Source organism: Sciurus vulgaris (genome assembly GCF_902686455.1).
Source record: "Sciurus vulgaris genome assembly, chromosome: 7".
Lineage (NCBI taxonomy): Eukaryota > Metazoa > Chordata > Mammalia > Rodentia > Sciuridae > Sciurus > Sciurus vulgaris.
This window is the reverse complement of record NC_136467.1, coordinates 79,801,179-79,823,606: the sequence shown is the minus strand read 5'-3', so window position 1 is coordinate 79,823,606 and position 22,428 is coordinate 79,801,179. Positions and strand designations below refer to the sequence as shown.

At 37.6% G+C, this 22,428-nt stretch overlaps 1 protein-coding gene across 2 annotated transcripts in view; it reads right to left on the bottom strand.

Moving 5' to 3' along the window:
• The window catches only part of ME1 (malic enzyme 1), a 205,998-nt gene that overhangs the window by 40,881 nt on the left and 142,689 nt on the right, over positions 1–22,428 (bottom strand). For both annotated transcript variants that reach the window (XR_013765019.1, XM_079146979.1), the window contains exon 7: positions 2,388–2,497. Coding sequence is in view for 1 of the 2 variants with exons in the window: in XM_079146979.1 (XP_079003105.1) it covers positions 2,388–2,497 (110 nt within the window). In the remaining variant the exon portion in view is untranslated. The remainder of the gene's footprint in view (positions 1–2,387; positions 2,498–22,428) is intronic.

The following is a 22,428-nucleotide window of genomic DNA, read 5'->3' as shown; positions in this document are numbered from 1 at the left end:
CCTGTTACTGTCCTGCCATTCTTAGAGTCTTTCAAGGCAGAAAATCACACTCCATACATGGTTCTTTCCCCACCTTCACAATCACAACTAATCACCTGTCAACTTTAAATTTACTGGCACTTTCTTAGAACAAAAAAACTGGATCAAGGCAGTAGCCTTCAAATTTACTCCCATTCAATCTTGTTCTCTACACTGAAGACAATGTGAGTAATCTTCCCAAAATACAAACCTACCCTAGCTAATCTAATGCCATAGCTCAATTCTTTCTAACTCCCTCAAATTCAGTCATTTAGACCAAAGGTTGGCAAACTCTTCTTATAAAGTGCCAAACTATAAATATTTCAGGGTTTGTGCACCAGACAGCATCTATCCCAGACTTAGTTCTGCTGTTGCAGCAAGAAAACAGCCATACACAGCACATAAACAAGTGGCATGGCTGCGCTACAATACAACTACAAAAACAGGCAGTGGGCTTTTTCCAAATGCTACTTCAGATGCACTACATTTATTCATTCTGGGATAGGCGCTGTGTTAATCACAAAGGATGCAGTGATGAGTAAAACAGTCATGTCCCTTACCCTTGCCCAGTTAAAAACTTTGTGGGGAGGGGAATATAGTTAAAAAAAAAAAAACTTACATAAATGTATAAAGCTACACAAAAGGAAAATTAATGTGTGCATCAGAACCTATAAGGTGGATTAGACCTAGACACAGGATTCAGAAGGTCTTCGTGAGGCACTTCATGATTGAGATGAGACATGGTGGGTGGGGAGAGTATTCCAGGAAGAGAAATCAACATTTGGATAGAAACTGAAATCAAAAAAATATACATAAAAGGAAAAAACCAGGTCACTGCAAGATCTGAGAAAGGATGTTATAGCTAAAATGGCAAAAATAATGAGACTAGAGAGAAAGACAGGGCTCAATGAATTCTGAGCCAAATTCAAGATTTTAATTTTTATTCTAAGTACAAGGGGAAAACTTTATTTTAAGGAAGGAATGATATGACAAGATTTCTATAGCAAAGAGAGAAATTTGTCTTTGTTTCCCACTAAATCCTTAGCACTTAGATCTATATTTGGTAAACGGTAGAGACCCTATGCAGAAAACAAAATGGGGAAGTAAGAGAGAATGTGAATAGGTTTCTTAGAGAGTACCAGTTGCTGAGGAAAAATAATGGTAACTTATTCTAGGATGGTGGAGAAAAATCTATAGAAGAGACATTTTTATGATAGGAAATCAAGATTTAGTGATAGGATATATTTAGTGGGGAAGGATGAAAAAGAGAAATACCAGAAATTCCCTGAGAACACTGGAATAAGCTTAGGTTTGGTGAGGAAATAAGATTTTGATTTTGGCTATGCTGAATATAAAATAACTCTGGGATATCCAAGAGGAGATGTTAAATAAAGAAATGGGCATACAGCCTGAAATTCAAAGAAGTATGGGCTAGAGAAATAAATCTGCTCATCAGATGTGTGAACTTGGAATATATACCTAAGAAGATATAACAAAAATTTTAAAAGGAGGTCCTGGGAGTGAGCATTGAAGTATTCTCTCATTTAGTAGCTAGACATAAAAGGATGAACCTACAAAAAAGAGGGGGAAGGCAAATAGCCAATGAGGCGGGAAAATTCATAATACTGTGACATAGAAGCCAAGAGCAAGAGGATAAATCAACAATGCTGAATGCTACTGAGGTTTCAAGAAAGATAAACATTGGAAAAGGATTCACTAGAATTAGTGAAATGGAAGCAATTTGTGACCTTATTTCAAGTTACTACAACTAATGATGTTTTCCTTAGGAACTCTGTCTATATTTTTCCCCTCTAAAGGAACAGGATCCACACAATTCTTTATGGTAAAGCACTGGATGTGGGGGTGGGGGAAGTGTGTGTACTAGAAAGAGTTTAAATAAAGACAAATAGAAAAACAAAAGTAGCATAGTTCAGGGCAGGCAACCAAGCATCTACAAAGACAAACAATAAAATGTGGCACACTGTACATAAAGAGAGCACTTACTGGGGTGAAGCTTAGAAATTGTGACTGACAGAAAAGAAAGCTGAAGAGAGAAGTATATACATTTCATTCTTAATGGATAATATATTTCATACATTTCCTTTGTTCAGTGATAATCACCAGGGATTTTATAAGATTTCTGAGAGTTCATTCTCTAGTTCACGGATCTAATACTTTCTAGAGTCACAGAGTATGTTTCTCAAATATTTGAAATTAAATGAGAAGTTATATATGAAATTATTAAGCATAATTCCCAGTTTTTAATAGGTACTTTGTACATATTTATTGAATTTGAACCATTAAAAAATTATGAACTAATTTCAGACATTATTCTTGGTCCATACAAGGTGAAAATTTTATTATATTACCTTGAATATCATCATTAAATGTGCAATATTGGTTTCGATATTTGTTCAGGAGACGAAATGCATTCACGTTGGCAAAATCTTCAAATTGAATAAGGCAATTCATGCCATATCTATGAAATAAAAAGTCATTTTAGAAGAGATTAATGAAATAACATTTAAAAATAAATCCTCAAAATTAGCTCACAGAAAAAGCAAAATATTTTTAAAGACTTAGTATAAATGTGTCAGACAATATGTATTTAGCAAATATTTACTGCATGCTTACCCCAGAAGTCATCGTGTTGGCACTGTGAATTGAAATAATACAAAAATACAACTGGGTCCAAAATATGGTCCTCAAGGAATCCTCAAGGAATTCAAATTTAGTAGAAGAAAAAAATCTTCCAATTAAAAATAATGTAGAAGTGTATAAACAAGAAATTGGGGTCACAAACTACATAATGATTCAACTTTTAATTAGTAGTTATGATTTTAAAAATAGACATGTAGAATTTTACGAGTTGAAGAAGACCAGAAACAAAAGAACTGAGGTGAAATTTGGGGGAACAAAAGAAAAAATTGTTTAAAAAAAGTTTAAATCTATATGGCTCTAATGTAATGTAAGGGTGTAGTAAAAAGAGGTCAGATCATTCTGATCCTTGCACTCTTCCTAATTCAGTCTAGCTTTACTTCTAGACATCAAAGACAGTTATCTTAAAGTGCACCAGTTATCTCCCTAAACTCTCCTGGCCCACTTCTTTCTCCACTCCAAAACTTCAATTTCTTCCTTCTCTATTGGTCCATTTCTTCCACCAAGGTTCTCAGGACTCCCTGATCTTAACTAATTAGTTAATAAATTAATTTTTGCAAACTGGGGATTAAGCCCAAGGTACTCTACCACTAAACTTCAACCCAACCCTTTTTATTTATTTTGAGACAGGGTCTGAGTTGTCCAGGCTGGTCTTGAACTTAGATTCTTGCCTCAGTCTCCTGGGCAGCCGGGTTATAAGTGTATACCACTGAGCCCAATTAGGACTCCCTGATTTTAAAACCAACTCCTTTAACCATGAGAGAACCAAAGCTATGGTTATTTATCTTTCTTTTCCACAGATAAATATAGGGGGTTCAATACCATGGCACATAAGTACTCTCGAATCACAAGGGTTATTTTAAATTATCTAACTGCAACAAAAGAAGCCATAAACAGTGAAATAATATCCTCAAAAGTCTAACAGAAAATAACTGTCACCCCAGGTAGTATAGTACATCTAAAAAAGTTGCTCCTCAAGAGTAAGTTTAAACAAAGACAACTTTAGATAAATAAAAACCAAAAGTTTTACTAAAAGAATTCCAACATGGTGTATTTCAGAATGACAGAAAATAATTCCAGTAAAAAGGATCTATGACATAATAAAATTTTAAAATATAGATAAATTCAAGCAATTCTTAGTCACATGAAATAGTAAATGACAGATAAAGTTGCTTTCTAGCCTGACAGAGGAATAAGGCTAGCAAATCCATTCTCCAAACAAGGAGAAAACCTTTTAAAACAATCACTTCAATGCTCTGGAAATCAACTAAAGGCAGAGGAGAAAAAGTTTTAAAATAAAATGGGGACTGAGGTCCATTCCTGAAAGAAACAAAATAATATTCTAGTCATACACATAATGCCATTCATTACAAATTACAAAAACATTATGATTTATAAAAGCAATTCTATGCTTACAAATTATCACTTTATGAAATAATGTTAACTGAAAAATGAACCTTGTGGTAGTAACTAAGTACCCCAAATACAAATATCAGCCAATAGTTATTTGATGTATACAATGGCTCCTTCCTTTCCAATTCTCTGGTTGCTAAGCAAGCCTTCAGAAAGCAAAAATTGTATGTCATTGGCAAGTGCCCTCATATGGCTTTCTCCTGATGTGTCATATTCTGGTGGTCTGGCAGCATTAGATGATCTGTCATTATGTTCTGAAGGAGCAGAACCTTGTGGTCTCAGAGTATGAGGAGGAATCAGAGCCTTCTCAATTCTATTCCCGGATCTACTACTTACTAGGTTTTGGTGGTTTGGGGCTTGTTACAATTTCTGTGTGGTTAAGATGAAATCCCCACAATATGGTTTGCCTTCAGTGTTTAAGACACAATGTGGTCAGGCTATAAATCTGTAATGTTTCCTAAGTGAAATCTGGGAATAGACATAGGTAGTAGAATGGGCACAGGATACCTTATCATTTAAAAAGTTTATTTTAGAATTATCCCCTAGAGGACATTACATATCAGTTTTAATTCCATGACTTTTCTCTACCTGGTAGTTAACTCTGATTTAACTCTGAATTCATCTTGTGATACAAGCAACTCGCATTATGCAATAAAAGAAAGCCACGTAAGGGATATTTTGTTCCAGTTTGAAACAGCCTTGTCACTATGAAATTATAAGTAGTGGAACTCTCAAAAGTTAGCCAATTCAGTTCTACATAACTATGAAAAGAACCTATTATTTTATGATCAAAATATCACATAAAATAGTGGGTGTGAATGGTTTTAAAGGTAACTGAAATACCACCCATAAAATTAACATGTAAAAACTTCAGAGATTTTGCTCTTTATGGCACTGTTAAATCTGACAAAAACAAAGTTATTATAATATTGACTATTCACTGTATCTTTTACTAAGTGCCAGACAGTGTGCTCCACATTTTATAGGGGTTATCTCATTTAATTCTCTCAATAATCCTGTGAGAAAAGCACTGTTATTTATCAATTTTAGAGGTAAAAAATCAGAGCTCAGTACTATTAACTACTCAGCATGGTGTGAGTTCACACTGCTAAAAGGGAGCTGTGAACTAACCCACAGACCCTAGGCTTCAGCCAACACAGTGACCAAGTCAATAAATGAACAGTACATTTACAACCAAAAAGATCCCATTGATAAAATAAGGGAGTTACAATTTTATCACAAAATTTACAAGACACCATTTATATGCATTCAACATACCAGGTACATTTTTATTGAAAGTATATGGACAAATAATGTGAAAAATATTAATCTTTTTTTGATTATAAACTATCAAGAATTCACTGTGACCAAGCTGTATTTTGTTGGCTTTCGATTGCTTCAACAAGTTAAAGAGGGAAAGATTTATTTTGGCTCATGGTTTCAGAGGTTTAAGTCTATGGTTTAAGTTGGCCCCATCACTATGGGCACATGGTGAGGCAGGACATCACAGTGAGAAGCATGTGGCAGAGTAGAGCTGCTTACCTTATGGCAGCCAGAAAGAATAGACAAACAGAGAGGAGTGAGAGGAAAGGAGAGACAGTAGAGGTGGGGTGGGGAAAAGGCCAAGGACAAAATATGCCCTTCAAGAGCAAGCCCCCAGGGACCTACTTCCTCCAACTAGACCCCACCTCCTAAAGTTTCTACCACCTCCCAGTAGTGCCACCAGCTGCACACCAAAGCCTTTTAATGTCTGAACCTTTGGGGAACATTCTAGATCCAAACTTTGATTTTTTTCTGAGATAGTAAAATAATTTCTTAGGATTTGTTATATATATGAACCATGAAGCATTCAAGATCCACACCACTTTAACTCTGATGAATTCCTCAGAGATAATTCCAAATGACACATTTTTAATAATGCACTGAGGCTTAAAGGTGCTCAGTGAATTGAGCAACAAATAGGAAACACGGATCTTACCCTTGAATTGCTCACTGGGTAACAGTCTCATTGAGAATAAAAAGGGTGTGAGCAAAGAAATCTTCAGGAGGTTCAGATGAAAAGCAAAATCAGTGGGGTGGGGGATGCAGCTCAGTGACAGAGTACTTCCCTAGCATGTGCAAGGCTCTGGATTCAATCCCCAGCACCACAAAGAAATGAACTAAATGAAAGAAAAACTAGTGGCACACAAAGAGATCACTGAAGGGTTTAGGAAAGGCAACATTAATTAACTGGGGTTTAAGTTGGTTCCTTGGTAGGATTCAAATAGAGTGAGGGAATAAGACATAGAGGTCTCAAAGTTTATATTGGGGGACACTGATAACATCATTTCAAAGAATTTCAGAAGACTAATATTGGTTGCTGAATTTCAGATTATGAATAGTACTGAATGCTAGTATAAGTAATATGATGTTGATTCAAGTTCTCTCTGGCCAAGAACCCTTCAAAATCACTTATTTCTAGTAGGCAAGAATTAAGAACAGATTGTTCATTTTTTGGTAAATTTTCCGCAATATGTCTCTAATTTCTACTACTTCACATCTATGTTATTTTGTAAAATATAGACATTCCTTTCACTTTTCCTACCATTCCTTCTATCCTTTTTTATTGACACTTCCTATTTTTCTCTGTGACAGGCATCATAGAGATACAATTATAGTTATCCATTTTTTTCTCCCTGTACTCACTTCTCCCTCATCAATTTTAACTGTTTTTATGGATTCAGCAATCAAATGTTTTCTTCCCTACTAAAATCAGTTTATATACCAGAAAAATTTAATCATGTTATTTTAAAGGAAGTCCTAGTAATAAGATTTCATTTAGTTTTATCTCCTGTTATTCTTAAAAAAAAAAAAAAAAAAAAAAAAAAAAAAAAATCCAAACCCTTATCCTTCCTTTCTTATTTATTCATTAGTCAAATAATATACTGAGCAACTACTACGGGTTCAAAATTGTTCTGGGTGCTACTGACACATTCCTGTCCTCATAGAGATTGTAGCATTATGGAGAATACACACCGATTAATAAGCAATTGTAATGTGCTCTGTGATAAGTGCTATAATAGAGGAAATTCAGGTAGCCCCAACACAGAGCAAGATAAGGGGATAAGGAAAGGCTTTCTAGAGGATGTTAAAGCCTGAAAGATAAGCAGAAGATTTTAAGTTAACAAAACTTATTAACTTATAATTAATAAATTATTAATTATAACTTTGCTATATATATAACTTTTTCAAAAAAGTTGCTAAGTTAATAAAAAGGGTAATTTTTTTTGAGGTAGCTGGACTATGTTAAACAGGCTCAGAGATTTTTAAAAAAATGTGCAGCACATTCCAGGAAGTAAACTAAATTAAATATGACTGAGGCATAGGGTTTAACAAGAAAAGAGGCAAGAACTGAGCCTGAGGCTACAGGGGGTAAACAGGGCCAGATTACATATGGTCTTCAAGCTGTGATAAATGGGACTATACTTGATTCTAAAACTAGGGGGAGAAACAGAATGTGACACAATCAATATGCATTTTATACTCTTTGTAATCAGAGTGAAGAAGGGAGTAGAGACTGGCAAGACCACATAGAAGAAGTTTACCTTAGGAGGCTGCTGCAAAACTCCACGTCTGCATTAAAATGACAGAGAGAAACAGATGAAGACAGAATTGACATTATCATGTGAAGAGAAGCAGGTGATGAGGAAGAAGGCAACAAGAATGCATTTCAAGTTTCTGACTTGGGCAACTAGGAAGACAGTAGGGAATATAAAAAGACCGGAAACCTCAATAAGTTAGTCTGATGAGAAAATTCATGAATTCAGCTTTGAATATATTGCTTCTGAGCTATCTTAGAGATATTCAAGCAAAGCAAGCTGTTGTAGGAAATTAGGATATATAACTTTATGGTTGTTCAGAACTAAAGCAGCTGCAGAAGAACGCAAGGCTCATGATACAGTCGTAAATGGGGATCTGAAGGGGTGTGTTACTAAAGATCTAAAAATGAAGATCTTAAGAACAAGCAAGGTCAATGTTATGGTTTAGATCTGAATGTCCCACAAATGCTCATGTACAAAAAGCTTGTTTTACAGCTGATAGTACCCCTGAGAGGTGGTGAAACCTTTAAGAAGTAAGGCCCAGATGCAAAAAGTTAGGTCACTGAGGGCAGGTCCTTGCAGAGAATATTGTGACCCTAGTCCTCTCCCCTCTCTCTGCCCCCTGGCCACCATCAGGTGAGCAGTTTCCTCTGCCATGCATCCCAGCAATGATGTCCTGCCTTACCACAGGCCCTAAGGTAACAGAGACAAGTGACGCATGCACTGAAACCTCTGAAACCGTGAACCAAAATAAATTTTTCCACCTTATAAGTTATCTCAAATATTTTGTCACAGCAATGGAAAGCTCACTAACATAGTACTTGAGAAAGGTCATCCATATAGATGAGCAAAACTTTGGAAAGAGTGACAAGAATCAGGGGAAAGTAGCTAAAAAAAAAAAAAACTGGGAAAAGAAAGAGATATGATAAATTCAACTGATATAACATCAAAGAAGTTATATACAGAGTCTTACACAAGGATGAAGTACTAAGAAACTAAAAGGGACATGGGAGAATTGGTCTCATCTTTCAACCCTTAAGTTTTGTGTTGACCAATAAGCACTATTATTTTAAAGACCTGTAGGTGAAATGATACTCATTAAATTAGAATCATTTTTCAGTAAAGCAAGGAGGTAAAAGGAAAATTTAGTGAAAAACAGAGGGTATAAAGAAGCCTGTTGGTAAAGAATGGGTTTCCAAAGAGAGTAGAAAATTTCAACATAAAGGGAATACTGGGTGTTTTGTTTAAGGAAGACAAATCACAAACTATGAAGTATGCAAAAGCATGATATGTGTGTTAGAATACATGAAAACACAAATATATGGAAAAGACAAATGACATTTTTACATTTTAATACATAACCAAGTATAACATCAATAACATGAATCAAGATTTTCTATTATGTCCAGAGACCATGTAATAGATAGCAAAGGTAGAAGTGGGAAGATGGATATATGGGAAAGGGTCCCATATATCCATCCTGGGCTTACTGGTCTCTGTAAGCCCAAGACAGCAAAACAGGCTCAAATCCTCAGAGCAGCTTTGGTCCTAAAGGGCTTATCAATGCTCCAACATGCCCTATATTTTGATATTACATTTCAAGTTTGTACCATTCTGAATGCCTTGGTGGCCTTAACATAAAGGACGTGGAAAGTCACAAAATGCTTTCATAAACTCCATCTGCAAACTTGCCATCGAGAGCTAAAGGCCTCAAAAACATGTTCTAGCAAATGCCTTATATCCAAACTAAATCATGTCATATAGTTATGCGATTTGAATCATGAAGGGTACATGTGTCTCCTCTTCCATTTAGTCTTGATCAAAAACTGTTTATTTCTAAAAGCCAGAACCTTCCACAAAACACTAGATATTGAGTTTTCAGCACCAAAGAGAACTGTATGTTACTTTGCTGCCAAGTATCAGAGTCATAAAATGTTAGAGCTAGAAAAGTCCTCAGAGTCCACTGAGTGACAAGAAATGCCCAGGAAGTATAGGAATGTATAGGACAGATATACTAGTGAGTATCACCACCTAAAAACCAAAAAAAAAAAAAAAAAAAAAAAAAAGGGCCAAGTACAATGGCTATTTGTGATACAGAACACTTTTTTTTAATGTTGGAAGACATCTTATTTCGGATTATACATACATAGAATATTTACAGAGAAATTTACCTGAATCTACATATTCAAATGAATATAAATGTTATTTATCCTTCTGAGTGGCCACATTCAGATTATATATTTAATTAATAATGCTGCAACTGCTCAATTACTTTCAAGGTCAGTTTAAAACAAGTTTCATGGCTTTATGGCTTTATAGCCATATCTTGTAGGTAATCTTCCCTTTTTCTTTACTTGCAATAAAATGTTTGAAAAAATATTTTGTGAATAAGAACTGGCTCCAAACATTTGATTTGTCTCAATATTCTCAGTCTATTCTCAAGAATTAATATCAGTCTCAAAGGATTTTCTCTTAAAATGTCACCATTACAAAATTTAGAAGAACTGGTACAGGTTCTAAAGATAATCTTCAAAGGGGTTTTCCTAAAGTACTATGAACTTTAGCAGTAATCAGTGCACAGAATTCCAGAATACTCTTTTGAAAAAGAGAGCACTCTTTGAGATCTTTTGTTTAAAAAAAAAAGAATCAACCGCATTATATTACAGAGAAACCTCAAAATAAAAATAACAATGAGGCTGGGCTTGGTGGCACACGCCTATAGTTCAGATAGTCAGAAGAGGCTCAGGCAAGAAGACTGTTTGAGCCTGGGTGTTTGAGACTAGCCAGAGAAACGGAGCAAAACCTTGCCTCAAAATTAATTTGGAAAAAAAAAAAAAGTAAAAAATGAATAAGGACATTGCATGAATAATTACTTAAAATAAAAAGTCTAAAGCCAATATACATTATCAGGCCACAGAATAATGGAACTAAACCTATGCAAATTATTCAAGAAGGATCTGAGATCTGCATACTTAGAAACAGGTGAAAGTACAAATCCAATGTAAAAATTACATATATGGCCTCTCTGGCACCATCATCTGAACTAACGTCAAAGTTTGAACACTAATCATCTTCCAAAAATGTCATGCACGACTAATAATGTGTCTTGAGTTATGTCTATTTATAATTCCAAATTAATAGTATTACTTAGGGTAATATTATTGCCCAATAGTAATAAAATGGTAATAAAATGCCAAAATATCATGTTACCTGCTCTATACATAAGCTCTTTTCTTCTCATTTGACTGGGAGCTCATGAACTAAGCCATCATATGTTCCAGTGGTACTGAAAATATTTAACCCCAAACTGCTTTAAGGTTGTTTCTCTTGGCACCTATAAGGGTACATTTACCTGCACACCAATGATTTCTCCCCTGCCCTTAAAAGAGCAATAATTAGTTGGAGTGATTGAAACCAACATATTAAAATTAGAATTTTATTGACAGAGTTCCTGATGATGAATAATAATAATTCTTAGGAACAAAACATGATACTGCCCATGTAGTTTTTGCCTTCCTTTTGCATTAAACCATTTTTACTACTCTGGTACTTTGTTGAGTTATTAAATATACTTATATTTAAGCCTAAATATTCAAGAATGTAACTCTGATTTTGCCAAAGTGACATTCTGTCAAAATCTGATTCACACAGTTACTTTCTAAGTAATTTATCTTTTACAAAGTGATTTTAGGTAGTATACTGAATGTAATAATGTAGAGGTATACGGAAGTTTGAATCATTTGTAAATTAATCATTTTGTGCTGGTATGTCATTGAGAAACATAAGCCAACACAAGTAGTTTCTGTGCCTAAAACAATACTTAATAAAAAGAACATGTAATAATCCAACAGGCTAAGAATCTAACTAGAGGTTAAGTACCTGTTCTCTGAAATGTATAGGGCCAAAAGTATTTTGTATTTTGAGTTTTTAAAATTTGTAATATTTACAAATTCATAATAAAATACCTTGGAGATGCAACACAAGCCTAAACATGAAATTCATTAGTTTCACGTATACCTTATCCACACAGACTGCAGGGAATTTTACATAAAATTCTTAGTTTTAACTGCAGTCCATATTGAATATGGTCAGGTATGAAATTTTCTACTTGTGGCAAAATGCCATCACTCAAAAAGTTTCAGATTTTAGGAGGTTTCCAATTTCAGAACTTTGAATTAGGGATAGTCAACCTTCACATGAATTTGAGTACTGCCTATGCCACTTAAAAACTGAGTCTTAGGTCAAAATCTTTCTACTACTCTGATGGGAATTCCTTTTAAAATTCTAAATCAATATGAAAAATTGGAACAATATACTCAACAGAGGATAGATTAACAACTCCAGGTCACCTACTACTCTGCAAAATATTCAGAATTTTAAAAAGCCTGACTTTGTCATCAACCTGATTTAGTGAACATGAGGGAAAGAAAAATCTTGCAAACTTGCTCTCAGTGTAATTTAGTTAGAAGAGTTTTCCCTTTGGTGAAAATTTTCTAATGGCTTTCATTTCAAGATGCTGGACTAGAGGGTGACTGCATTTCATGTCGATCCAGGACTCAGGATTCAAGAAGAGGAGGTATTGAAAGACTTGGGACCAGCTCAGAGCCGCTGGGTGAGTCTCTCCCACTGGGTGAGGCTACCCAGACGGGGAGGTAGTCCCAGAATGCAGGGAACTTTGTGGAGTAGAGTTGCCCAGCGAGACTCCCCCCGCTGGAGCTGTGAATCCGGACAACCAGGAGCATTGTAGAGAAGGGCCGCACAGCAAGAGGCTTCAGCATAGAGTGAGGGTCCCAGGCCCAGGCGGCAGGACCGGACTGCAGGCAGCTTCTTGGAGGAGGGCTACCCAAAGAGAGGCTTTAGCACAGGGCGAGGCTCCCCACCCAGTCAGTAGTTTCGGACCCCACGGAACATCGCAGAGGTGGGCTGCCCAGTGAGAGACTCACGTGCAGGGCAAGGCTCCCTGGCCCAGGAGGTAGGTCCGGACTCCTGAGAACGTCGTAGAGTAGGGCTGCCCGGCCCAGGTGGTAGTTCTGGACCGAAGGAAACTTCTCCGAGGAGAGTTGCCCAGCAAAACTTCCCTACCAGGTGAGTCTTCCCCTGTGGGTGAGGTTCCCACCAGGGGCAGTAGAACCAGAGACACAGGACCAGACCAGCCATGCCCCAGCCCGCAGTCTAGTCCCCCTTTTGATTGACCATTGGTCAAAAAGTGGAGGCGCCTCTGCCCACTAACAGGGAATATACCCGACCTGAAGGCCAACACCCCTAGAGGGGCAGGTTCTTGTGGATCACTGCATTATCAAGTTTCTCCAAGACTTCAGGCTACTTAAGCCTAGGAGGTAAGTTATTGAAAATCTACAGGGACACTAAAGTCAATAGAGAAGATCTGCAATATCTCAGAGTTTCACTACTAGAGGGGTAGATACCTGACAAATATGAGAAAACAGGGGAAGAAAATGTCCCAAAAAAACCCAATGCTACATCAATAAAATCCAATGACAGCCTGGCAGAAGAAATGTCAGAAAGGGAGTTCAGAATGTACATAATTAAAATGATCACAGAAGCAAACGATGAGATGAAAGAACAAATGCAGGCTTTGAATGATCGTACCACTCAACAGTTAAAAGAACAAATGTGGAAAGCAAATGATCATTTCAATAAAGAGTTAGAGATACAGAAAAAAAAAAAACACAAACAGAAATCCTTGAAATGAAAGAAACAATACACCAAATTAAAAACTCCACAGAAATCAAAATCAATAGGATAGAACCCTGGAAGACAGAACCTCAGATATTGAAGACAAAATATTTAATCTTGAAAACAAAATTGACCAAACAGAGAAGATGGTAAGAAATCACAAATAGAATCTAAAAGAATTATGGGATATCATGAAAAGGCCAAATTTAAGAATTATTGGGATTGAGGAAGGCCTAGAGAAACAAGCCAAAGGAATGAACAACCTATTCAATGAAATAATATCAGAAAATTTCCCAAATCTGAAGAATGAAATGGAAAATCAAGTTCAAGAGGCTTACAGGACTCCAAATACACAAAATTACAACAGACCCACACCAAGGCACATTATAATGAAAATACCTAACATACAAAATAAAGACAGAATTTTAAAGGCTGTGAGAGAAAAGAACCAAATTACATTCAGGGGGAAACCAATACAGATATCAGCAGATTTTTCAACCCAGAACCTAAAAGCAAGAAGGGTCTGGAACAACATTTTACAAGCTCTGAAAGAAAACAGATGCCAGCCAAGAATCTTACACCCAGCAAAACTTACCTTCAGATTTGACAACAAAATAAAACCCTTCCATGATAAACAAAAACTAAAAGAATTTACAAAAAGAAAGCTGGCACTATAGAACATTCTCAGCAAAATATTCCATGAGGAAGAGATGAAAAACAACAATATAAATCAGCAAAGGGAGGAACTACCCTAAAGAAACAGCCAAATAAAGGAGAAACCAGAGGTTTCAAGATGGCGGCCTAGAGGGTGGCTGCATTTCATGTTGCTCCAGGACTCAGGATTCAAAAGAGGAGTTATTGAGACACTGGGACCAACTCAAAGCAGCCGGGTGACTCTCACCCATTGGGAAGGCATCCGGGATGGGACGGTGGTCCCAGAACGCAGGGAACTTTGTGAAGTAGAGCTGCCGGCGAGACGCCCCTCCCCTCGCTGGAGCAGGGAACTCGGACAACTGGGAGCGCGGTAAAGGAGGCTGCTCGGCACAGCGCTGGGACTCGGAGCAACCACTGGGGCTCCGGCGGCTGCCCAGGGGAGGAGTGGCGAGGAGAGCTGTGTGGACTCAGAACACCGGGGCCTGCCCTGAGGAGGAGGAGGAGGAACGTGGCCACTTGGATTCGGAGTGACTGCACCAGACCTACAGGCGGTTGCCAGAGGAGAAGCTGCGTGGTGAGCTGTTTGGACTCAGAATGACTGCTTCTGAACACCGGGGCCTGCCCTGAGGAAGAGGAGGAGGAAGAGGAGTGCGGCCGCTTGGATTCGGGGTGACTATACCAGAGCTACAGGCGGTTGCTAGAGAAGGGGCTGTGTGGCGAGCTGTTTGAACTCAGACCACTTCTGAACCCCGGGGCCTGCACGGAGGAATAGGAGGAGGAGGAGGAGGCGCGGCGGATCGTTTGGACTGGCAGTGACTGCATTAGTGCTCCAGGCGGCTGCTCAGAGGAGAAGGCGAGTGGTGAGTTGTTTGGACTTAAAGTGACAGCTCCTGAACACAGGGGGGCTGCCTGGAGGAGAAGCGTGGTGGGTCGCTTGGTCTTGAGTGGCTGCATCAGAGCTCCGGGCGGTTGCCCAGAGGACCCGTGCAGCGGGTCACGTGGATTCAGAGCCACTCAGAGCGACGGCTCCTGAACACCCGGGGGGTTATCTAGAGAAGGAGGAGGAACGGGGAGGGTCACTTCGACTCGGAGTGATTGATTGCCCAGGGCTATGGGTGGTTGGTGGGAGGAGGAGGCACGAAGTGAGTTTCTTGGACTCCTAGTGACCGCACCGGAATACTGGGCGGCTGTCTGGAGGAAGAAGGCCTGTGGCGGGTCTCTGGGACTCAGAGTGATTGTTCGGGGCCCCAGGTGGCTGCTCAGAGGAGGGGCCGCATAGCTAGGTGATTAGGTGCAGAGCAGGGTCCCAGAATCTAGGAGGCTTTTGGGTGGAAGAGCCGCACAGAGACAGGCTTAGGGCGGAGCGAAGGTTCCAGGCCTGCGGGCAGATTCTCTGAGGAGGGGCAGCCTAAGGAGATTCATCTGCGAAGGGTGAGGCTCCCAGGCCCAGGAGGTAGGGCCGGGCCCCTGGAAACTTTGCAGAGGAAGGCAGCCCAGCCCAGGCGGTAGCTGTAAATTGAGGGGAACCGCTAGGAGGGAACTGACCAGCGAGACCTCCCCACCAGGTGAGCCTTCCCTGCCGGGTGAGGTTTCCCCACAAGGACGGTAAAACCAGAGACTCAGGCCCAAACAGGCCTTGCCTCAGCCCGCAGCCTAGGTCCCCTTTGGATGGCCATTGGTCAACAAGTGGAGGCACCTCTGCCCACTAGCAGGGATTATACCCCACCTGAAGGACACCACTCCTAGAGAGGCAGCTTCCTTGTGGAGCACCGCATTATCAACTTCCTCCAAGACTTCAGCCTACTGAAGGCTAAGGGGGGATATATATAGAAATCTTCAGGGACATTGTAAGTCAATAGAGGAAATCTGCAATATCTCAGCGGTCCACTGATACCTGAACAATATGAGAAAACAAGGAAAGAAAATGCTGCAAACAAATCTAGATGTTACATCAATAAAACCCAGTGACAGCATGGGAGAAAAATGACAGAAAAGGAGTTCAGAATGTACATAATTAAAATGATCAGGGAAGCAAACGATGAGATGAAAGAGCAAATGCACACACTGAATGATGAGATGAAAGAGCAAATACAGGCATTGAATGATCGCACCAATCGACAGTTAAAAGAGCAAATACAGGAAGCAAAAGATCATTTCAATAAAGAGTTAGAGATATTGAAAAAAAACCAAACAGAAATCCTTGAAATGAAGGAAACAATAAACCAAATTAAGAACTCCATCGAAAGCATATCCAATAGGATAGAACACCTGGAAGACAGAACCTCAGACATGGAAGACAAAATATTTAACCTTGAAAACAAAGTTGAACAAACAGAGAAGATGGTAAGAAATCATGAACAGAATCTACAAGAACTATGGGATATCATGAAAAGGCCAAATTTAAGAATTATTGGGATTGAGGAAGGCCTAGAGAAACAAGCCAAAGGAATGAACAATTTATTCAATGAAATAATATCAGAAAATTTCCCAAATCTGAAGAATGAAATGGAAAATCAAGTTCAAGAGGCTTATAGGACTCCAAATACACAAAATTACAACAGACCCACACCAAGGCACATTATAATGAAAATACCTAACATACAAAATAAAGACAGAATTTTAAAGGCTGTGAGAGAAAAGAACCAAATTACATTCAGGGGGAAACCAATGTGGATAACAGCAGATTTTTCAATCCAGACCCTAAAAGCTAGAAGGGCCTGGAACAACATTTTTCAAGCCCTGAAAGAAAATGGATGCCAACCAAGAATCTTATACCCAGCAAAACTTACCTTCAAATTTGATGATGAAATAAAATCCTTCCATGATAAACAAAAGCTAAAAGAATTTACAAAAAGAAAGCCAGCATTACAGAACATTCTCAGCAAAATATTCCATGAGGAAGAGATGAAAACAAAGAAGCAAATCAGCAAAGGGAGGAATTATCCTAAAGGAATTGTCAAATAAAGGAGGAAACAAGTTGTGTCAAACAAATAAATAAATAAAATTTAAAAAATGAACCTAATGACCGGGAAACCAAATCATTTCTCTATAATAACCCTGAATGTTAATGGCCTGAATTCATCAATCAAAAGACATAGACTGGCAGACTGGATTAAAAAGAAAGATCCAACAATATGTTGCCTGCAAGAGACTCACCTCATAGAAAAGGATACCCATAGACTAAAGGTGAAAGGATGGGGAAAAACATACCATGCACATGGACTCAGCAAAAAAGCTGGAGTATCCATCCTCATTTCCGATAATGTGGACACAAGCCAAAGTTAGTCAGAAGGGATAAAGAAGGACATTTCATACTGCTTAAGGGAAGCATAAATCAGCAGGATATAACAATCATAAACATCTATGCCCCAAACAGTGGCTCATCCATGTATGTCAAACAAATCCTTCTCAATTTCAGAAACCAAATAGACCATAACACAATAATACTAGGTGATTTTAACACACCTCTCTCACCACTGGACAGATCTTCCAGACAAAAATTGAACAAAGAAACCATAGATCTCAATAACACAATCAATAATTTAGACTTAACGGACATTTATAGAATATACCATCCAACCAAGAGCGAATACACTTTCTTCTCAACAGCACATGGATCATTCTCTAAAATACACCATATATTATGCCACAAAGCTAATGTTCGCAAATACAAGAAGATAGAGACACTAGCATGTATTCTATCAGATCATAATGGATTGAAGTTAGAAATAAATGAAAGAGTAAAACACAGAAACTATTCCAACATCTGGAGATTAAACAACATGCTATTATATGATGAATGGATAACAGAAGATATTAGGAAGGAAATTAAAACATTCTTATAGGTAAATGAGAACAAAGAAACATCATATCAAAATCTCTGGGACACTATGAAAGCAGTACTTAGAGGGAAATTTATTTCATGGAGTGCATTTAATAAAAGAAGTAAAACTCAACAAATAAACGACCTAACACTACAGCTCAAAGCCCTAGAAAAAGAAGAACAGAACAGCACCAAAAGTAGTAGAAGACAGGAAATAGTAAAACTCAGAGCTGAAATCAATGAAATTGAAACAAAAGAAACAATACAAAAAATTGACAAAATAAATAGTTGGTTCTTCGAAAAAATAAACAAAATTGATAAACCTTTAGCCACACTAACAAAGAGAAGACGAGAGAAAACCCAAATCACTAAAATTCAGAATGAACAAGGAAATATCACCACAGACAGGATGGAAATACAAAACATAATTAGAAGCTATTTTGAAAATCTATACTCCAACAAAATAGAAAATTTCGAAGACATCAACAGGTTTCTAGAGACATATGAATTGCCTAAACTGAACGAGGAGGACATAAACAATTTAAATAGACCAATTTCAAGTACTGAAATAGAAGAAGTCATCAAAAACCTACCAACAAAGAAAAGTCCGGGACCAGATGGGTTCTCAGCCGAGTTCTACAAAACCTTTAAAGAAGAGCTCATTCCAATACTTCTCAAAGTATTCCATAAAATAGAAGAGGAGGGAACCCTCCCAAACTCATTCTATGAAGCCAATATCACACTGATACCTAAACCAGACAGAGATTCATCAAGGAAAGAAAATTTCAGACCAATATCCTTAATGAACATTGACGCAAAAATTCTCAAGAAAATTTTAGCAAATCGCATACAAAAACATATTAAAAAGATAGTGCACCATGATCAAGTGGGTTTCATCCCAGGGATGCAAGGTTGGTTCAACATCAGGAAATCAATAAACGTCATTCACCATATTAATAGACTTAAAGTCAAGAATCACATGATTATTTCAATAGATGCAGAAAAAGCATTTGATAAAATACAGCACCCCTTCATGCTCAAAACACTAGAAAAAATAGGGATAGTGGGAACATTCCTTAACATTGTAAAGTCCATTTATGCTAAGCCCATGGCTAATATCATTCTAAATGGTGAAAAACTGAAAGCATTCCCCCTAAAAACTGGAACAAGGCAGGGATGCCCTCTTTCACCACTTCTATTCAACATCGTTCTTGAGACTCTGGCCAGAGCAATTAGACAAACCAAAGAAATTAAAGGGATACGAATTGGAAAAGAAGAACTCAAACTATCCCTGTTCGCTGATGACATGATTATATATTTAGAGGAACCTGGAAATTCCACCAGAAAACTCTTAGAACTCATAAGTGAATTCAGTAAAGTAGCAGGTTACAAGATCAATGCCCATAAATCCAACGCATTTTTATACATAAGTGATGAATCTTCAGAAAGAGAAATTAGGAAAACTACCCCATTCAAAATAGCCTCGAAAAAAATAAAATACTTGGGAATCAATTTCACAAAAGAGGTGAAAGACCTCTACAATGAGAACTATACAACACTAAAGAAAGAAATTAAAGAACACCTTAGAAGATGGAAAGATCTCCCATGTTCTTGCATAGGAAGAATTAATATTGTCAAAATGGCCATGCTACCAAAAGTGCTATACAAATTCAATGCAATTCCAATTAGAATCCCAATGACGTACCTTACAGAAATAGAGCAAGCAATTATGAAATTCATCTGGAAGAATAAGAAACCCAGAATAGCTAAAGCAATCCTTAGCAGGAAGAGTGAAACAGGGGGTATTGCAATACCAGATCTTCAACTCTACTACAAAGCAATAGTAACAAAAACGGCATGGTATTGGTATCAAAATAGAAAGGTAGATCAATGGTACAGAATAGAGGACACGGACACAAACCCAAATAAATACAATTTTCTCATACTAGACAAAGGTGCCAAAAATATGCAATGGAGAAAAGATAGCCTCTTCAACAAATGGTGCTGGGAGAATTGGAAATCCACATGCAACAGAATGAAACTAAACCCATCTCTCTCACCATGCACGAAACTAAACTCAAAATGGATTAAGGACCTCGGAATCAGACCAGAGACCCTGCAGATTATAGAAGAAAAAGTAGGTCCAAATCTTCACCTTGTTGGTCTAGGATCAGACTTCCTTAACAGGACTCCCATAGCACAAGAAATAAAAGCTAGAATCAACCACTGGGATAGATTCAAACTAAAAAGCTTTCTCTCAGCAAAGGAAACTATCAGCAATGCGAAGAAAGAGCCTACAGAGTGGGAGAATATCTTTGCCAATCATACTTCAGATAGAGCACTAATCTCCAGAATCTATAAAGAACTCAAAAAACTCTACTCCAAGAATTCAAATAATCCAGTCGACAAATGGGCTAAGGAAATGAATAGACACTTCACAGAAGATGATCTACAAGCAATCAACAAACATATGGAAAAATGCTCAACATCTCTAGTAATAAGAGAAATGCAAATCAAAACCACCCTAAGATTCCATCTCACCCCAATTAGAATGGCGATTATCAAGAATACGAGCAACAACAGGTGTTGGCGAGGATGTGGGGAGAAAGGTACACTCATACATTGCTGGTGGGGCTGCAAATTAGTGCAGCCACTCTGGAAAGCAGTGTGGAGATTCCTTAGAAAACTTGGAATGGACCCTCCATTTGACCCAGCTATCTCACTCCTTGGCCTATACCCAAAGGACTTAAAATCAGCATACTACAGAGATACAGCCACATCAATGTTCATAGCTGCTCAATTCACAATAGCCAGACTGTGGAACCAACCTAGATGCCCTTCAATTGATGAGTGGATAAAGAAACTGTGGTATATATATACAATGGAATATTACTCAGCCATAAAGAATGATAAAATTATGGCATTTGCAGGCAGATGGATGAAATTGGAGAATATCATGCTAAGTGATATAAGCCAATCTCAAAAAGCCAAAGGACGAATGATATCGCTAATAAGTGGAGGATGACACATAATGGGGGGGAGGGACGGGTTAGTGTTAGGGTTAGAGTTAGGGTTAGGGAGGGGGGCAAGTATGGAGGAAGGAAGGACTGTATAGAGGGAAAAGAGGGGTGGGAGGGGTGGGGGGAAGGGAAAAAATAACAGAATGAATCAAACAACATTACTCTATGTAAATTTATGATTACACAAATGGTATGCCTTTACGCCATGTACAAACAGAGAAACAACATGTATCCCATTTGTTTACAAGAAAAAAAAAAAGGAGAAACCGAGTCATGTCAAAAAAAAGAAATAAGCCAAAATAACCGAGAATACAAATCATATCTCAATAATAATGTTAATGGCCTGAACTCATAAATCAAAAAACAGAGACTGGCAGATTGGATTAAAAAGAAAGGTCCAACAATATGCTGCCTCCAAGACTCATCTCATAGAAAGAGATACTAACAGACTAAAGGTGAAAGGAAGGGAAAAAACATACCATGCACATGGACTCAGTAAAAAAGCCAGAGTATCCATCCTCATATCAGATAATGTGGACTTCAAGCCAAAATTAGTCAGAAGGGATAAAGAAGGACACTTCATACTGCTGAAGGGAAGCATAAATCAGGAAGACAAAACAAACATAAATATCTACGCCCCCAAATGGTGGCTCATCCATGTACATCAAACAAATCCTTCTCAATTTCAGGAATCAAAAAGACCACAACACAATAATACTAGGTGATTTTAACAAACTTCTCTCACCACTAGACAGATCCTCAAAAAAAAAATTGAACAAAGAAACCATATATCTTAATAACACAATCAATAATTTACACTTAATGGACATTTATAGAATATACCAACAAACAAAGAGCAAATATATTTCTTCTCAGCAGCACATGGATTCTTCTCTAAAATAGACCATATATTATTCCACAAAGCTACTGGGAGCAAATACAAGAAGATAGAGATACTACCTTGTATTCTATCAGATCATAATGAATTGAAATTACAAATAAATGACAGAATAAAAACCAGAAACTACTCCAACACCTGGAGATTAAATAATACGATATTAAATGATGAATGGATAACAGAAGACATCAGGAGGGGAATTAAAAAATCCTTAGAGATAAACGAGAACAAAGATACATCATATCAAAATCTCTGGGACACTATAAAAGCAGTTCTGAGAGGAAAATTTATTTCATGAAGCGCACTCAATAAAAGAAGAAAAAAAAATCAACAAATAAACGACCTAACACTACAGCTCAAAGTCCTAGAAAAAGAAGAGAACAACACCAAAACTAGTATAAGACAGGAAATAGTTAAAATCAGAGCTGAAATCAATGAAACTAAAACAGAAGAAACATTCAAAAAATTGACAAAACAAAAAGTTGGTTCTTTGAAAAAATAAACAAAATTGATAAACCTTTAGCCACAATAACAAACGGAAGAGGAGAGAAAACTCAAATTACTAAAATTCGGAATGAACAAGGAAATATCACAACAGACACGAATGAAATACAAAACATAATTAGGAGGTATTTTGAAAATCTATACTCCAACAAAATAGAAAATCTTAGA